This window comes from Hyperoodon ampullatus, assembly GCF_949752795.1.
Source record: "Hyperoodon ampullatus genome assembly, chromosome: 14".
In the NCBI taxonomy this organism is placed as follows: Eukaryota; Metazoa; Chordata; class Mammalia; order Artiodactyla; family Ziphiidae; genus Hyperoodon; species Hyperoodon ampullatus.
In genome coordinates this window covers 77,937,847-77,956,848 of record NC_136927.1, presented here as the reverse complement: position 1 = coordinate 77,956,848, position 19,002 = coordinate 77,937,847, and the positions used below count along the sequence as shown (strand labels likewise).

Below are 19,002 nucleotides of genomic sequence, written 5' to 3'. Positions count from 1 at the left end.
TGCGTGACATTCTATAAATGTCAGCAGCTCATTTCTTTTTCTTTTTTTTCCCAGAGACATCCAACATGTCTGCAGACAGGATTGGGCCCATGGGTCATCTTGTGACCTCTGTATTTAAAATCTTTGCATAAATGCATCTCTAGGCTTTGAGTTTGGAGAGGATCTTCTCGATGCTGCATACAATCTTGGGCCTCCTGGCAACACAAACGCAGACTTCCCACCACAGGAAGCCTTGAAGTTTTTAAGGCAAGTAAGGCCTGGCCCCTCCCTGTCTATCCAAGCTGACTTCTGCCCAAAGCTCTCATTGAGGGTGGATGGTGGATCTCCCTTCATGGGAGGAGGATGCACTGGGATTTGAGAACAAAAATGTCCCAGGATCGCCCGTCCCCACCATCTTCCCAATGCCCTACTGTGTGGGCCCACACTGTCCCTATGTGCCCAGCATGCCACCCCCAAAGGCCAGTCCCTCTGCCTGAATGCCCGCCCCCCCAGCAATTGAATTCTTCCTGTTCCTCTTTCAAACCCCAAATTAATCACCACCTGTTCTGCAAAGACGTCCTGATCTCCCAGGCAGAATTCAACACCTCTTCGTTTTTTTTAAAAAAAGCAAACTGAGTCTTGGGATTATGTGCCCAGTTCCTTCTAGAACCTCTTTTCCTTTTCAAAACCTCTTCAGCCTGGCTTTGCACCTGGAACACACCTCCAGGCCAGTGCTTCAACCCTGGAGGACAGCGGCTGGTACATAGACCGGGTTTGGGGGATCGGGGGCTGTTGCGGACGGGAGGGGAGGGTGGATGGAGACAGATCTGTCTCTCTTTGCATCCTCAGGCTCACCAAGGGACCAGTCAGAGAAGGTGCCCAATGTTCGGTGATGAAGAAAGGACCATTCAGGGCGTTCAAAGTCAGCCTCGTTACCCAGCTCCCACCTGGACCCACATCTGAACTAAAGATTGGCACTCAAGAGCGAAACACAGATAGGTCCTTGTGGGAATGTTTGTGTCTTGTTCACTGCAGTGTCCTCAAGGGCTGGCACAGGCAGGCGCTCAGATGTCTGCTGAACGTATGGGGATAAACTCGTACCCATCGTGGCAGGTTGCTCCGGGGTGGAATGGGAGGATGCAGAGAGCACACTCTGTACGGAGTGTGGCACAAAGTAGACGTTCAACAAACGTTACTCCCTGGGGCTCTCACCAGCGTCTCTCCAGACGCTTGGTACACATCTGCATGGCTGGGCCCAGCCGGGCTTCCCGTGCTCCGGGGGAGAGGCAGGCCTGGTCCCAAAATGGAGCTCCATCCACCCTTTGGGCCTCCAGGCCGAAGCCACGAAACCTGGCTGCTGGTGTGCCTTTAATAAGCTTGGGAACTTCCAGAACATTCTATCAGTGCCCCTCAGGGCCCCACAGCTGTCCCGCAACAATCCTTGGAGACACAAAGAGGAGTGGAGACCTTGCCTTACTGGCCCAGGGCACCATCTTCCCCGTTCCTCGCCGCCCGGCCAGGAGGAGCCGCTCTCACCAAACAGGGTAGGAGGCAACAGCGGAGGGACCAGAGAGCTGAGGAGGGCGCTCGATGCCGCAGCCCCCCAGGGCTAAGGCCCGGCCAGGAGGCTCCTCCTAGGCCTCCCAGGCCTGAAGCCATTTCCTGGCTGTCTCCACGTCTGCCTGGCGAACTGTGCAGAGCAAGGAAAGTTAAATATAGTCTTCGCGTCCCCGCCGACCGGCTCCCCGCATCGGGCCCGAGAGTGCCACCTGGTGGCCCACTCCCGCCTCCTCGGTGGAAGGAAGGCATCTCCGGGGAAGGGCGTTATCAAGATGGCCGCCTCAGGGAGCCTCGTGTGGAGAGAGGCAGAGGGCGTGAGCTTCCCCCACTGCCGCTGCCCACGCCTCCTGCTCGCTAAGCCGCCACCAAGGTGGCTCCCCAGGGAAGCCCAGGAAGGCCCTGAAGTCTGGGCTGGGCCTCCACCCACGCCTCCCAGGCGGGCACTCACCATGTCAGCCAGGCTGCAAAACTCTTCCAGCCTGAGGAGCAAGCCCTCGACGGTCTCCTCCACCTCCGCCGCCTGAAGAGAGACAAGATCCTGGAGATTAGCAAGTGGTTTCCAGGGAGACAAACGCCCTTCATTGTCTGTCTTCTTTTTTAAAGCAAACTAAATCTTAGGATTATCTGCCCAGTTCCCTCCAGACCTACTTTGCCTTTTCAAAACCTCTGGGAGCCTCATTTGAAATCGGGATGTGCCCGTGGGCACAGTCTTGATGCCCGTGGGCACCTCTGTTTAACCTCTCTGGTTAAAGCCACTGTGGACCATCCACTCTACGCAGCTCTCAAAAGAGACGAGATAAATAAATACTAACAGGAGATAACAAATCCACCCTCATCACCCCCATTGTTTAGATGAGGAAACTGAGGCTCAGAGAGGTAAGGGAACCTGCTCAAGGTCACAGAGCTAACAAGCGTTGGGGCCCAGATTCTCCTTGTAGGCTTGAGTCCCCAGCCTCAAAGCCTGCTCTTATCAACACTGAAAAACGCCTCTCCAGAGAAACCACAGAGAGAAAAGTCAACTGCAGGAGAGGTGGAATATAAAACTGCCCTTGTGAAACGTGTGTGCTTCAGCAGAGAAAGGCCTGGGATGATACTACCAAACTGTAATAGTGAGGGGATATACTCACACTAAAAAAGTATTTGTTGTTTATCTGAAATTCATATTTGACTGGGGCGTCCCGTAGTTTATCTGGAAACCCTATCGATAGTGCTTCCTTAGCCCTGGGGAGTAGGAACTGGGGGATGAGGTCTGACACTCTGACACAGGAGCCCTGAATGTTTTATGTGATGTGAAAGGTCCAAACCTCAGAAGTTATCAAGGCCAGGCAGTAAGGTAAATGAACACGAAGCAGGCCACTGGGGCTTGGGGTGATCTGAAAATCACTCGCCTACTTCTGGAGCAGCCAGCCACTAGCAGCCATCAGCAAACCCAAGGCCAGCATTGCCAGCACCTTCCGTTTTCAAGAGAAGCCAGAAATTCTAACTTTATGGGAAATGTCCCAATTTTTAAGTAGTGGCACAAATTCAAAAAACAATTTTAACGCTCCATGGGCCAACCAAAATAGAACATGAAGGGTCTGCCTGCTTTAATCACTTGTGTAAAAATTAGTTTGAACCCTTTTTCCCCTCGAGCATGTACTATTTTCATGATTTATAAAATACCTGTATTTTTTTTTTTCTAATTACCAGGCATCTAGGAAGAAAGTTCAGCTGGAACAGGAACCGCTTTCTCTGGCTTACCAGGCCGAATTGTTGTGCTCCAGGGAGGTGTTCCCAGACATTTCTGGGCAGGCCTGGCACCTGACCCCCCTCACCTGAAGGCTGCCCTCACTGCCCACTTGTCCCCGGAGAAATGTTTATACAGTGCAGGAGCCTGCCGCCTGCAGCCTGGGCTGTCACTACCACAACCAAATAAACGGCTGCACAAAAAAACATCTTTCCGGCTGGAGTATAAATAGTACCGAGCTGCAATTTTAAACTCTGCAACCTTCATCTCACAGCTGGGACTATTTCTGTGCCTGACTGGGGGAGGCTTGAGGGGAAGGGGACCGCAGTGGAGGGAGGACTGGAAACACCCAGGAAGTCCCCCTCCCACCCACCAAAAAGTAAAAGCGTGTTAAAAAAAAAAAAAAAAAAGTGTCCTCAATGCACTCAGGGAGAAAGAAGGAGCTGAGAGGCCACTGAGGTGGACGGGGGAAGGTTGGTGGTTCCTTCTGATCCAGGGGAAAGCGAGAGACACGGGAGGGGGCACAGATGCATGATGGAGCACAGTGCAGACAATCTACACCCCGGTCCAAAGATGCCTGGGAAGACTAAACCTACCAGAGGGACATGGAGGACCACGCCCCAGCTGGCTGGTCAGCCTCCTTCCCAAGACACACTGCAGCTCTTTGCTCACAGGAAGAGCCTCTCGACCTCTCCTGGCGTGTTCACAAAGGAAGCTAGTCAGTCCTGAGTTCGAACCCCATCTTTCTCTTTTGCCAGCTGTATGACCTTAACCCAGGGGCTTAACTTGAGCATCTGGGTTGGCTCCCCTGTGACAGGAAGTGCCACATCCATTTGGCAGGATTTTAGGTTAACCTCACATAATAGACATGGCTGAGCCATTTAACAGGGTGCAGGCACACAGCAGGCACATATAAATGGTTGCTTTATGGATCTCTCTCACTAGATAATAGAAACAAGGGCTAATCACCATATGTGGATTATCTCATTTGCTTCTCAGGAGAGCTCTGTACTGTAGGTGCCATAATTTCCCCCTTTCTATGGATTGAGAAACAGAGGATCAGAGAGCTTAAGTCACTTGTTCAAAGTCACACAGCTAATAGACACTGAAGCGAAAATTTCACCTCTCTGACTTCAGAAGTTTGTCACCACCAAGGTGCTCTCTGGGGAGGGGGAAAGTGTGCCCGCTTCACTGCTGCCTGTCAACTATGGTCTCCCCACCGCCCCACCTCCTGGTGCCTAGGGCAGTGGCCCAAAGCAGCAGGGACGGAGAAAAGACAGCATTTGCTGACTGCTTGGTCAGTCAAGGGAAGAACAAGTCCCAAGGCATTCCCAACGAACAGGAAGGATTAGCTACCCCACCGTGCCCACAAATCACTCACGGGACAATCTTTTCTCACGGTAGTTCCCTAAGTGGCCTCAGAAATACGAGTCCTGCAGGCTGCAGCCCACATGCATTTTTAACCAGCCCATAAGCAAAATGAATGCCCTCACCATCCTTTGCAACCTCCTGGGCAGAAATTGTCCCACTCCGAGGGAAGGGAAGCAAATGGCTCGCTTTAAGTGACATTCAGGGCGTGGTCAGTGGGAATGGCAGGCAGGCATTTTTTTTTTTTTTTTTTTTTTTGCAGTACGCGGGCCTCTCACTGTTGTGGCCTCTCCCGTTGCGGAGCACAGGCTCCGGACGTGCAGGCTCAGCAGCCATGGCTCACGGGCCCAGCCGCTCCGCGGCATGTGGGATCTTCCCGGGCCGGGGCACGAACCCACGTCCCCTGCATCGGCAGGCGGACTTTCAACCACTGAGCCACCAGGGAAGCTCCCAGGCATCTTTTTAACACATGTGAATCATGGTATTCACCGCCTTCTTCCACATCTCCTGCTCCAAGTACCAATCCCAGCTTCCCAGCTGGGCGTGTCCAAAGCTGAAAAGGGGCTGGCTCTGCCTACCAGCAACTGGCACAAGGAAACACAAAATGATCCTCCACCATCCGTGGTCTTCTCCATCTCCACAAATGGAAACTTCATCTTCCAGGTACTCAGGCCAAACACATGGGAGGATCCTTGACTCGTCTTTCTTTCCCACCCCCAACCCCATCCAACCTTTATGCAAACCCTCTCAGTTCTGCCTTCAAAATATACCCCAGATCCAACCACTTCTCTCCACCACTCTGGTGCAAGGCACCGCCTTCCCTCGCCGGGGCCACTGCAGTAGCCTGTTCCTCACGGGTCCCCTGCTTCCTCTTTTGGTCCCCTTCAATCTACTGCTCAGAGATTCTGTTAAAACCAAAGCCCTCCTCAGCTCAGAACCTTCCACCGTTCCACGTCACAGCCACTAGAATGGCTACGATCACAAAAACGGCAAGTGACAAACGTTGATGATGACGTGGAGCAACTGGAACCCTCATCCACTGTGGGTGGGAATGGGAACCTGTGCGGCTGCTTTGGAAACCAGCCTGGTTTGGAAACCAGTCTCAAAAGGTTAAACACAGAGTTACCCTATGACCCAGCAATGTATCCAAAAGAACTGAAAACAGAGGTTCGTACAAAACACTTGTACGTTATTCATAATAGCCAAAAAAGTAGAAATAACTCAATGTCCATCCACTGATGAATGGACAAGCAACATACGGCCTGTACATGTGATGGAATATTATTTGGCCATAAAAAAGAATGAAGTCCCAATACGTGCTACACCATGGATAATCCTTGAAAATATATGCTAAGTGAAAGAAGCCACAGATTACATGATTCCTTTTATGTGAAATGTCCAGAAGAGGCAAATCCACAGAGACAGAAAGGGTCTCAGTAGTTGTCTCCCCCATGGAATGGGGGGAGGGGGAGTAGGGAATAACCGCTGAGGGTTGTGGGATTTCTTTTTTGGGTGATGGAAATGTTCTGGAATTAGGTTGTGGTGATGTCTGAACAACATAAAGAATATACTAAACACCACTTAACTTTATACTTTAAAATGGTAAATTTTATGTTATATGGATTATATGTTAATTAAAAAAAAAAGTCCTCCCCCATCTTCCATCTCAATCAGTAAATGCCTACTGGAGGCGTCCCCAGCAACCACACCAAACATGTCCTTACTCCAGGGCCTTTGCACTTGCTGTTCCCTTCACTGGTAAAGCTCATCTCATACTTCCTTCTAGCCTTTGCTCATATGACTCTCCTTAGGGAGGCCTTCCCTGACCCTGTAGCTTCCCTACCATGCCACATCCTGCCCCAGTTTATTTCTCTCTTTAGCCTTTATCACCATCTAACTTACTATATATTTTACTTGTTTCCTGTCACCTTCCCCCAACAGAATGAAAGCTCCTGGTGAACAAGGGTTTTCTTTTCCTTTATTTACCTTTGTGTTCCCAGGGCCTAGAATAATGCCTGGCACATAGTAGGTACCTGTGTTTCCTAAGACGGCCTTCCAACTCTCTCCCATCCCACATATCTTTTTGCAATATGACCTTGCCACTCGGCCCATGAAGAGGTAGGATCATTCCTTTTCACCCGAATCTAGTCTGTGACTTGCTTTGACCAATAAAATGTGGAGGAAGCAACGCTCTGTGACTTCCGAGTCTAGAGACCTTGCAGCTTCTGATTCACGCCCTTGGAAGACAACAGCAGGCAAGTTTGCTGGAAAGGCCACAGGGCAGAAAAGATACTGGAGAATGAGAGGTCGTGCAGGAAAACCGAGGTGTCCGACACATGAGTGAGGCCATATTGGACCTTCCCTTGCCAACCCTCCAGCTGAATGCAGCCTCACGAGGCAGCCCAGCCAACACCACGGGAGTAGAACGGCACAGAGGAGCTCCACCAACCTACAAAATCAGGCACTATAAAATGGGGGTCATTTTTAAACACTAAGGTTGGGAGTGGTTTGTTACCTGGCAATTGGTAACCAATACAGTGCTCAATGAATATTTGTTGCAAGAAAGGAAGGAAGGAGGGAGGGAAGAGAAAAGAAAAGGGCCAAGGGAAGGAGGAAGAAAAGTGCTCTCCTGGAAGAGCTATATAGCCTGAGAACAGCAGCCGCGATGGCGTCTTAGTCCCCATTTGCATTCATGCTGGGTGGTCTTAACTATACCTCTGACCATCTCTGTGCCTCAGTTTCCCCACGTGAAAGTGGAGGGGGGTGGGAATCCTCCGACTCTCTGTGTTTCGAGATGGAAGCTGAGGAGGGTCAAGTAAGTTCTTTCTCTAGGTTACTCTTGGTGAGATGCTTCACCCATGCAGGAGATGACTGTGACCCCACCAGGGTCTCCAAACTCAAAAAGACACAGAAGCCAGGCAGGAAATGAATACTAGGGAAGTGGGCCATGCTTAAGAATGTTTTCTTCACATTGCTTATTTCAGTTTCCCACTTTTGACAGAGACGTTTTACTTTTCTCTGAGAAACACAGCAGCACCAGCAGGATAATAAATGGCAGCTGGGGCTTCCCTGGTGGCGCAGTGGTTAAGAATCCACCTGCCAATGCAGGGGACACGGGTTCAAGCCCTGGTCCAGGAAGATCCCACATGCCGTGGAGCACTAAGCTTGTGCTCCACAACTACTGAGCCTGTGCTCTAGAGCCCGCGAGCCACAACTACTGAGCCCTCGTGCCATACCTACTGAAGCCTGTGCACCTAGAGCCTGTGCTCGCAACAAGAGAAGCCACCTCAATGAGAAGGCCGCGCACCGCAACGAAGAGTAGCCCCCGCTTGCCGAAACTAGAGAAAGCCCGCGTGCAGTAACGAAGACCTAATGTAGCCAAAAATAAATAAAATAAATAAATAAATGGCAGCTGACGCCATGCAGGGAGACAAGAGGGAGGGGTGGGGACTGTGGTAAACGGGAGGCCCCGTCTAAAGAGGACACCTGGGGACTTCCCTGGCGGTCCAGTGGTTAGGACTCTGCGCTTCCACTGAAGGGGGCACGGGTTCGATCCCTGGTCAGGGAACTAGATTCCACATGCACGCCGCAACTAAAAGACCCTGAATGCCACATCTAAGACCTGGCGCAGCCAAAACAAATAAATAAATAAATATTTTTAAAAAATAGAACACTTAAAAAAAAAAAAGACAAAAAGGTGATCTAGCTATTTATAAAAGCTCTTCCAATTCGAAAATGTTTAAAACTAACCTAAAAAATTAAAAAACATTATGACGGCCAAACAAACCTGACTGTAGACTGAACAGGGCCTTCAAACCTCTGACCGATTGGTGTCTTTAAAACGCAAACATCGGGCTTCCCTGGTGGCGCAGTGGTTGGGAATCTGCCTGCCAATGCAGGGGACACGGATTAGAGCTCTGGTCCTGGAAGATCCCATATGCCGTGGAGCAACTAAGCCCATGTACCACAACTACTGAGCCTGCACTCTAGAGCCCGTGAGCCACAACTACTGAGCCTGCGAGCCACAACTAATGAGGCTGCGAGCCACAACTACTGAAGCCCGCGTGACTAGAGCCCGTGCTCCGCAACAAGAGAAGCCACTGCAATGAGAAGCACACGCGCCGCAACTAGAGAAAGCCCGCACGCAGCAACAAAGACCCAACACAGCCAAACATAAATAAATAAAATAAATTAAAAACAAAAACAGACAAACAGAAAACCACACAAACCCAAACATCTATGAAATGTCCAGAACAGGTAAATCTTTAGAGACAGAAAGTAGATTAGGGGTTCTTGGTGGAGGGAGAGCTAAGGGGGATAGGGTTTCTTTGGAGGGTAATGAAAATGTTCTAAAATTGATTGTGGTTGATCGTTGTGCAACTCTGTGAATAAACCAAAAGCCATTAAACTGTACATTTTAAATGGGTGGATTGTATGTCATGTGAATTATATCACAGTAATGCTGTTTATAGACAGACACACACACACACACACTCTCCCTCTCCCTCCCTCTCTCTCTCTATCTCCGGAGAATCCTTCTAGAAACCACAAGGCCCACTCAGCCCAGGAACAAGGCCACTGAAGACCCGTAGCTTTTGCTGCAACATTTTTAAAGAAGCCAGACATTTGGATTTTTATATGAAAACTCCCACTTTTTTAAAGTTGGCATCTACTTAGCATTTTAAAAAGCAGATCACCATGCCAGCCAGAGGACACCCACATGCAGCCGGATCAAGTTCAGGGGAGGGTGTGGTGGTAGCTTTGCCTGACACCTGGCGCTATGGCCTGACCTTGCTCCTGCTTCCTCCAGCCAGGCTGGGCCAGGGTCCATGAGTACACAACGGGGGTGAAAATGAAACAGGCTCAGGGACTGTGAGGCCGGCCCACATCCAGGGCATGTAATTAGTAATGTCACCTCTTCTCCAAAAGCGCTCATGGTGGCCCCTTCAGATGACAGGGAAAGTAAAGGTCTTTAGAGGAAGCAGCCTCATCTCTGTGCACAGGAGGAAAGGGCTGGATCAATGGCAGAAAGACCCTGGGAGCTGGGGCAAGCCAAGAATGAAGGGCTGGAAAGAGCAAACGAAGGGATTCTCCAGATGGCCTTGCGCTGGAATCGCAAACTGAGAGGACCTGGTCCTTTAGATGATGATCCACTTCCCAAAGAGGAGACACGGGAACTCCTTCCTCCCAGGCCCCTACAGCAGCTCAAATAAGAGTTCCCATCCCCCAGAGGGACCCTCGACCTTGAGGTGTGAATGTCTAGAAGGACTGATTCTACGCTCACCTTGACCCTGACTTCTAAGAAGGTTAATTTGGCAACAGCAACCGAAATTTTAAATGCATGCATCCTTGGACTCAGTAATTCCCCCACTAGGTATGTATCCTCCAGACATATATGCACAAACGCAAAATGATGTACGTACAGAGATACTCATTGCAACACACTTTGTTTTGGGTTTTTTTTTGGTTTGTTTTTATTTATTTATTTTTGGCTGTGTTGGGTCTTCATTGCTGTGGGTGGGCTTTCTCTAGTTTCGGCGAGCGGGGGCTCCTCTTCGTTGCGGTGTGCGGGCTTCTCATTGTGGTGGCTTCTCTTGTTGAGGAGCACAGGCTCTAGGTGTGTGGGCTTCAGTAGTTGCGGCATGTGGGCTCAGTAGCTGTGGCACGTGGGCTCAGTAGTTGCGGCACGTGGGCTTTAGAGCGCAGGCTCAGTAGTTGTGGCACACGGGCTTAGTTGCTCCGTGGCATGTGGGATCTTCCCAGACCAGGGCTCGAACCCATGTCCCCTGCATTGGCAGGTGGATTATTAACCACTGCGCCACCAGGGAAGCCCGCAACAGACTTTGTGACAGCTAAAGAATCCATGTAACCTAAACGTCCATAAGTAGAGGAACGGTTACCTAAATTATAATTCAGACAGACAATGAGATTCTGTTTAGCAGCTAAAAAATAATTGGCCAGCTCTCTGTGCACTCATATGGAAAGCTGTCTAAGACACAGTGAGTGAAAAAAACACAATGCAGAGGGGGAGGCGGCAGGTGGGGACGACAGGGGACACAGGCATGGCCTGCAGCGGCCTCTGTAGAGCAGCAGGGGCTGAGAACTGGGGGAGGCAGGGCCTCACTCAGCATTCCATGGTCACCAGGACCTTTGGATTTTGTAACATGTGCATATATTTTTTATTTTTAAAACAAACTTATTTTAAAACCAACTCCAATTCACTTAAAAGAACCACAGGCCAAATTTCCATCACACTTGCACCAAGGAATAAATTCAGATCCCGAGACAGCTTAAGAGAACCGGGGGCTCATGCTGACCGTGGGTGCAGCAACTATGTTTGGCAAACCAAAAATTGGAATCTATGGTTGGTCTCACATACACAGATACAGAAAGTTAACATTGGACCTCCAGGCTTACACGAGGTTGTGTTAGTGAGAGAAAATTCACCATCTTCTGCACAAGCGAAGGGCTGAAATCGCCCTCTTGCGAACACTGTGTGGAAATATTAACGTGTGTCACGCCCACCCTCCCACCTGTGCTGAGAGCCCTGAGGGCGGCGGGCCTCTCCTGCACTTTTGCTTTCCAGCTCCTGACATGGGGTCCGCACCTGGTACCTGCTCCATAAACAACTATAGGATGAATAAGTGAATAATTGTAGCTAATGCACCAGATCGCTTACTGTGGGCCTGACCCTGAGCCAAGTGTTGCCCGTGGATCATCTCATCCAACCCCACAACTGGAGGAGAAAAGGCAGAGAGAAGCATGAGCGCAAAGCAGAGATCTGAACCCAGGCCGTGTGGCTCCAGAGCTGGTCCTCCCACCACTCAGCCTGACCAGGAGCAAGGGGGTTGGGGGAGGCACACATCTGTAAAGGATGCTTCTTCAACTGATACATGAGGCATCAGTAGATACAGCAGCAGGCAGAACCGATGGGTTTTCTGTCCTCCTGCGGTGGCTGGAAGCAGGCATTCCTGGGCATGGGGCCAGTCCCGCTAGCACTGACGGAAGCTGTGAGCGCCCACCAGGCTGGCCATCAAAATCTCCGGAGGGGCGCTTACAAGTCCAGATCCCCAGACCTGGGGTGCCTCCAACAGTTAGCAGTCGTGGTGACCGTTCAACAGACTAATCAGTCTTGGCCACTCCAGGCTTACAACCCCGCTGGAGGGCTTTCAGCGTTCCAATGCCCAGGTGGCGCCCACACCAACGAAATCAGAGTATCTGGGGGTGGGAGCCGGGCATCAGCATTTTTTGTTGTTGATCTCAGATGATGCGGATGTTTGGCAAAGGTTGGGGACCATGCCCTACACCAGTGCCCTCACCTTGGCTATGCCCCACCTACCACACCTCACCCCAGCAATCGATTTAACTGAATCTCCTATTTATAGATGCATGAAATAGGTGTTTTTTGCCTTTAAAGTTTTTATTTACACCACACACACCTCTGTGCATCTTGCTTTTCTCCCCGGTGCCAGAATGGCATGCTCAGAGCTGACTCACTGCAGCCGCAAGCTGTCTTCTGTGCAGAAGCATCGCTACACGACCAGCCTGGGCTGGTGGGCGCCAGGGTCACTTCCCGTCTTTGGGAACCTGTTTCAAAGCTTCTCGGTTTGTGCTGAGAGTCAGCCAGACTGGGAACTTTTAGCTAAGGTTCTGAGGTGACCCCCTGCCCCAAAGCCCAGCTGTCCTGTGATAAGAGATTGTTCCGAGCCAGGGACAGGTCCTTCCACTGCTGGGCAGTTCTGCGGGGAGAAATATAGGAACTTTCTTCTGAGAAATGCTGCCCCTCTCTAAGCACCCACCTTGGCCTTGGCTCTCACACCCCCGAAGGTTCTGATGCAGGGAGCCTGGCCAGCTCCGTGTACGTCCACCGGGACATCCATATCTGTGGTCCACCTGCTGCCACGCCAGCCCCTCAGACGCGTTCCGGCACTGCAGCCTTAAGTCCACAAATCTGATCCCGTCTTTCCCCTGCTCACACCCAGCTGGGCCCTGCTCACAGCTTCTATCCACGACACCCCAGAATCGACTCCAGACTCCTCCCCTTGACCCCAGGCCCTGGCCTGGCCCTGCCCCCTCTCTCCTTTATCACTGAGGTCCACCCACTCAGGCACCTCTGGAGGCCTTATTTTTCCCTGTCTCCAGCGACACACATGATGCCAGCCCTTTGCCTGGCAGTTCCTTCCAATCTTCCTGTGTGTCTCTATCACAGCCCCTCAGGTGTCTCCCTCATGGCATTTATTACCATTCGTTACTCTGTTGGGTAACTCCTAGTGGGCCCATCTTCCCGACTGCAGTGCCAGTCCTTGAGGGCAGGCATCACATCTGTCTCACTGGCCTCTCCCCGGTGCCCGGCACAGTGCCTGGCACACAGCAGGTCTTCCATAGATATCTGAGGGGGCTTCCCTGGTGGCGCAGTGGTTAAGAATCTGCCTGCCAATGCGGGGGACGCGGGTTCAAGCCCTGGTCTGGGGGGATCCCACATGCCGCAGAGCAACTAAGCCTGTGAGCCACAACTGCTGAGCCTGTGCATCTGGAGCCTGTGCTCCGCAACGAGAGAGGCCGCGGCGGTGAGAGGCCCACGCGCCGTGATGAGGAGTGGCCCCCGCTCACCGCAACTAGAGAAAGCCCTCGCACAGAAACGAAGACCCAACACAGCCAAAAATAAATAAATAAAATAAATTAATTTTTTAAAAAAAGATCTGAGGAATAAATTAATACAGAACTACATCTCTAGACAGAGTAGACTGTGCCCTGGCACCCACCCACAGACTTCTAATCTGAACATCTGAATTTGAATGCCGAAAGGGGGACCAGTAGGTCACAAGAATAAGACACATGCCAGGGTTCCCATAGGCACAGGGTGCTTGCAGGCTGGACACAATAAAATATTCTTTGCTTCCCCAAAGAAACAGTCTCTTCTACACTTTTTCTTGAAACTCAAGGGCATTTTTGGCTAATTTATGTTTTCCTATTTCAGTCCAGACACACAGTTTGGGGAAATAGTTCCCTTTCCTCTTATCATGACTACAGAAAATTCAAAGTTTCAAGCACAAGGGTAAATGGTAACTGATACCAACTTCGGTATGAGGGAGACAATGAGGGGGAGTGGGGACTGTGGCAAACAGGAGACCACAACTAGGAAATAGGGACCTAGGATTACCAGACTGTCCATTATTTTAAATAAACAAGAAACTCAGATTTTCTTCATGAAAATTCTCCATTTAAAAACCCCTATGTGAATTGAACCCATCATATCAGAGTGCTGGATTCAGCCTCTGGGCCACCAGTTTGCAACCCCTGATCTAATCCACGTGTGGCTAACAGGCGCTTTCCCCCATCATCCTCTGCCCGCTCAAGCAAAGTCCCTAGGTGTGAGAAAGTGCTGGCTTCCTTTATTTCCTTCCATGTAGGCCATTAACCCCATCTGTGGGCCAAATCTGTCCCATGTTCCAGCACAGGAATCAAATGGAATTCTCAGAGTCTGGTCAGGAATTCACCCTTGGGTGGGTATCAGGAGTCAGTCATTCGGGAGGGTTCTGAGCTCCCCTTCCTCCTAAATCACAGGGCACCCAAGCGGCAAACATCTCTCTCTCTCTCTCTCTCTCTCTCTCTCTCTCTCTCTCTCTCTCTCTCTCTCTCTCTCCCTGCCATCTTGAAGCAGCTTCCGGAGATCCTGCCTGAAAGTTCCCCCAAAAGAGGAAGTTCAAACCAGAAAAAGAGAGAAAGTAAAACACAAAAAGCTGGTTGGACAGAAAACCCCAAAGGCACTAGAAATAGTAAAATGCTCACCTGCCGACTCATCTCAACATGCCACCCTTCAGCAGCTCCTCGATCCAGGGAGACAGTGCAAAGTCCTAACACGGTTTCTGCTCCCTCACGAGCCCCGCCTCCCACAGCTCCCCCTTCTCCCTGCTGCTTGCTCTTCCATCCTGGCGATCACCCTGCTTCATCCCACCCCAGGATCTTTGCCAGTTGTTTCCTCTGCCTGGGATGTTTTCCTCCTACCTCTCAGCCTGGTCAACTTCTATTCATGCTTCAGAGCTCAGCCTAAAATGATGCTGCCTCAGGGAAGCCCTCCCTGAACACTCCCAGACAAAGTGGGGTCCCTCTGCTAATTGCCCTCCTGGACCTCTGTGCTTCCTCTTCCCTGCCCATTCCTGAGGGGTTACCACTTGGGTCTCAAGATTTCTTGGAGAGGACTTCCCCATCCCATGTCTCCCAGACACAAAGACACCCTCTATCACATCACCCGTGCACCACGTTCTCCATGGCATTCATCACAATTTAGAGGTTTTGTATGTTACGTGTTTACTGTCTGACAGTCGGGCCATGCGAGTGGGAGCCCTTGTGTGTTTCACTCCCCGCACACGGCAGGGGTTCAAGGTGTTGAACGAAGGCCCACTTATCTAAGAACCCCAGGACACCCCTAGGACTGGAGCTGGCTGGTCTGAGGCTCCTACTGCTCCATTTAAAAGCCCAAAGTGGCCCTAAGGACAGGGGCTGGTACAGGAGGCACTGGCTGCCCAGACCTGTTCCCAAACCAGACTTTCCCATTCCAGTTCATCTGCCCATCTGCAAACAGCTTCAGCGCGAGGAACTGCTAATGAATTAAGCTTTAAGTAGAGGCTGCAAGTGACTCCACTCTGGCAGTTTTTGCTTCTTTGGGTAAATAAACTTCAGCAAGAGCTCTAAGTGGCTTTATTGCCGCGTGGGGCTACAGGGAGTTCGGCTCTTCATTACGGCCATTACAAACGAGCGTGAACCAGCCTGCGTCTGAGTTAGAGAGAGCCCTGAGCGAGCGAATGAAGTTAATACATGCAGCTTCTCCTGAAGGCTGTCCCTAATCGAGACAAGATGAGGCTGGGTTGAGCCGCTGGACACAGTGACATCTTGCTGCTGAGAGCAAGGGGGAGAAAGAACACGAAAGACGCTCAGGTTACTTAAACCCTGAAGCAGGTACCCAACCTAAATGCCCATCCCTGGGCGTGTGGTTCAGAAATTACAGGACATTCATAGGATGTCGCTTATTCGGTGAGGGCCTCAGTGTTCAGTTATGAAGTTGACATAACATCCTAGCCACTGGGTCACTGCCAGGATGCAATGACATAATCCATGGACAGAGTGCAGCATGCTGCTGGCACATCGTATGTGCTCAGAAAATAGGAGGAACTATTCTGAAATGGTGGGACACGAAGAAGCCAAGGAATGATGAAGACCTACACTCTCTGATGCAGAAGCCGCCAGCGTCTTATGACTATTAAGTGCTTAAAACGTGGCTGGTCCACACTGAGATGTGCTGTAAGTTCAACCGTCCAAGCCTGATTTTGAAAACTTACTTCAGGACTTCCCTGGTGGCGCAGTGGTTAAGAATTCGCCTGCCAGTACAGGGGACACGGGTTCGAGCCCTGGTCCGGGAAGATCCCACATGCTGCGGAGCAACTAAGCCCATGCACCACAACTACTGAGCCTGCACTCTAGAGCCCGCAAGCCACAACTACTGAGCCCGTATGCCACAACGACTGAAGGCCCTGTGCCTAGAGCCTGTGCTCCGCAACAAGAGAAGCCACTGCAATGAGAAGCCTGCGCGTGCACGGCAGCGAAGAGTAGCCCCCACTCGCCATAACTAGAGAAAGCCCGCATGCAGCAACAAAGACCCAATGCAGCCAAAAATAAATAAGTTTATATATTAAAAAAAGAAGGAATCACTATATTAAAAAAAAGAAAACTTACTTCAAAGAAAAGAATGTAAAAATCTCCTTAAATTTTTTTACATTGATGACATGTTGAAAGGATATTTTGGAGACACTTATTTTAAATACATTGAAACTTGCAGATCTAAATCTTATAGTGTTTAATGTCAATTAAATCTCAATAAAACTGGAAAAAATTAAATATATTGAAACTAATTTCATCTGTTTCTTTTTCCTTTTTTATATGGCTTCTAGAACATTTAAAATTACATGGATGGGGGACTTCTCTGGCGGTCCAGTAGTTAAGACTCTGAGCTCCCAATGCAGGGGGCATGGGTTCAATCCCTGGTCGGGGAACTAAGACCCCAGATGCCACGTGGCGTGACCAAAAAAAGAAAAAGAAAAAGAAAATTACATGGAGGCTCACATCTTTGGCTCAAATTATCTTTCTATTGGACAGCTCTTATAGATACATTCTGACATGGAAATACGTCCATACTATTTTTTTAAATTGAGATATAACTCACATACCATAAAATTTACTCTTTTAAAGTATACGATTCTGTGGTTTTCAGTGAATTCACAAAGTTTTGCAACCATCAGCACTAATTCCAGAACTATTTCATCACTCTGAAAAGAAGCCCTATACCTTACCATGAAGTCACTCTCCATATATCCATGCTATTTTGAATAAAGAAAAGCAAGTTACAGAACATTATTCTAGTATCACGTGGGTTTTTTTGGTGAAAACTAGTTATGTATAATTATTAGTATATATGCATACCTACATTTGCAAATGCATTTTTAATATGTTTGGAATGATGTACACCAAACTGTGAAAGACGGTTATCTCTGGGAACTAGAGTTGAGGTGAGAGAGAAAAAGGAGAGGGTGCTTACTCTTTATTTTAAATACTTCTGTACGGGGTGGCACAGTGGTTGAGAATCTGCCTGCTAATGCAGGGCACACGGGTTCGAGCCCTGGTCTGGGAGGGTCCCACATGCCACAGAGCAACTAGGCCCGTGAGCCACAACTACTGAGCCTGCGCGCCTGGAGCCTGTGCTCCGCAACGAGAGAGGCCGCGATAGTGAGAGGCCCGCGCACCGCGATGAAGAGTGGCCCTCGCTTGCCGCAACTAGAGAAAGCCCTCGCACAGAAACGAAGACCCAACACAGCAAAAATAAATAAATTAATTAATAAACTCCTACCCCCAACATCTTAAAAAAAAATACTTCTGTACTGCTTCTGAGATTTAAAAAGAGAATGGATTGACTTTCTGGCCCTACATAACTCCTGGTGAACTTCGGTAAATAACTTTCATGGCACTGTCAAAATACTGGCTTCAGCTGGAAGATAAAGAGGCTAGTTTTAGATCTACTTTTTGTTCTGTGCTTGTAAAATAGAAAGTACAGCCAGAGATGAGGTATTTTCCCTCCTAGCAACAGAAGCGTACCGAGGCCGGGAGCATCCTCGCACAGACGCAGCCTGCCCGCCTCCTCCCGGCATGTAGCATCAGCTCGGAGCAGAGCAGGCCGAGCGCCCGGGCAGGGGCTGGACCGGGAGTCAGCCTCCCCCGGGGCCCAGGCTGGCAAAGGGCAGCAGCTCCGAGCGCGCCTCAGTCTGGCATCCCGGAGGATGCTGGTGGGGGGGGGGGGGGTGGTCTCAGGTAGGGATGGGAAGCGAGTCTGGGCCCCCGAGCACCGGGGCGGGCGCGACCTGACGCGCATCTCTGCGCGACGCCAGACAGCCACCGCTCCGCAAAGGAGGGGCCCCTCGGACCCCCAGCGCGGGTCCGGAGCCCCAGCGCCAGGTACGAGAGAATGCTGCGGGGAAGCCGAGGGTCCGGGTCCAGCGCGCAAGGGGTCCCCATTCGTCCACTTTTCCCCGGGGGAGCGCGAGCCCTGGATCCCCCAGCCCCAAGACCCGCCTCCCCCACTTCCAACCCCGTCCCCTACCTCGGCCCCGGGCTCGGGGGTCAGGAAGAGCGCGAGCTCGCGCGCCCCGCTGCGCACGGGCTCCGGCCGATCGGCGTCCACGAGCAGCATGAGGAGCGCGGCAGGGTCCAGTTGGCGGCGGCTACCCGGGATCCCGACGCCGCGTCCTGGCCTCGGAGCCCCGCCCCCAACCGGCTGCATGCCCCGTGGCCCGCCTGGCGGAGGCGGGGCAGGTGCGCACCCAGTGGCCGCGGCCCACGCCTCCCGGAACGCCGGGCCGAGCGGGCAGCGCCACCCAGTGGCGCGCGACGCTCACTACGCCCGGCCCCCGCACCAACTGGTAAACGATTCTCAAACTCGCTTTCAGATTGCAATCACCTGGGGCTCCTTCAAAACTTCCTAAGTCTGACGGCCACACACAACCTTTAGGGTTGGAACCTGGGCATCAGTACTTTTTATGTTCGTCAGGTGATTCTAACATAGAGCCGAGTTTGAGAACCATCGGTATAGACCACCCCTTTTCATTGGAATCCGGTGGAGCAGCGGTTCCCAGCTCCCACAGCACTTTAGAATGCCCCGGGGAGTTTCTAAAAGCCCGGAAGCCAGGCCTCACCCCAGGCCGATTCAACCGGAATCCCTGGGGGTGGGGCTTGGGCATCAGTAGTTTGTAAAGCTCCCCGGGTGGTTCCAGCGTGCATTCAGGATAGAGATCCTTTCATTTAAAGACCACCCCTCCCCGCCATCA

General features: G+C 51.0%; 1 protein-coding gene across 3 annotated transcripts in view; it reads right to left on the bottom strand.

Annotated features, from left to right (window-relative positions):
* The window catches only part of BCAS4 (breast carcinoma amplified sequence 4), a gene marked incomplete at its 5' end in the record, with an annotated part of 60,450 nt that extends 41,992 nt beyond the window's left edge, over window positions 1-18,458 (bottom strand). For all 3 annotated transcript variants that reach the window (XM_079719833.1, XM_079719834.1, XM_079719835.1), the window contains 2 exons: window positions 1,988-2,059; window positions 18,279-18,458. In XM_079719833.1, coding sequence (XP_079575959.1) covers window positions 1,988-2,059; window positions 18,279-18,458 — 252 coding nt within the window. The remainder of the gene's footprint in view (window positions 1-1,987; window positions 2,060-18,278) is intronic.
* Between the last annotated feature and the right edge of the window lie 544 nt (window positions 18,459-19,002).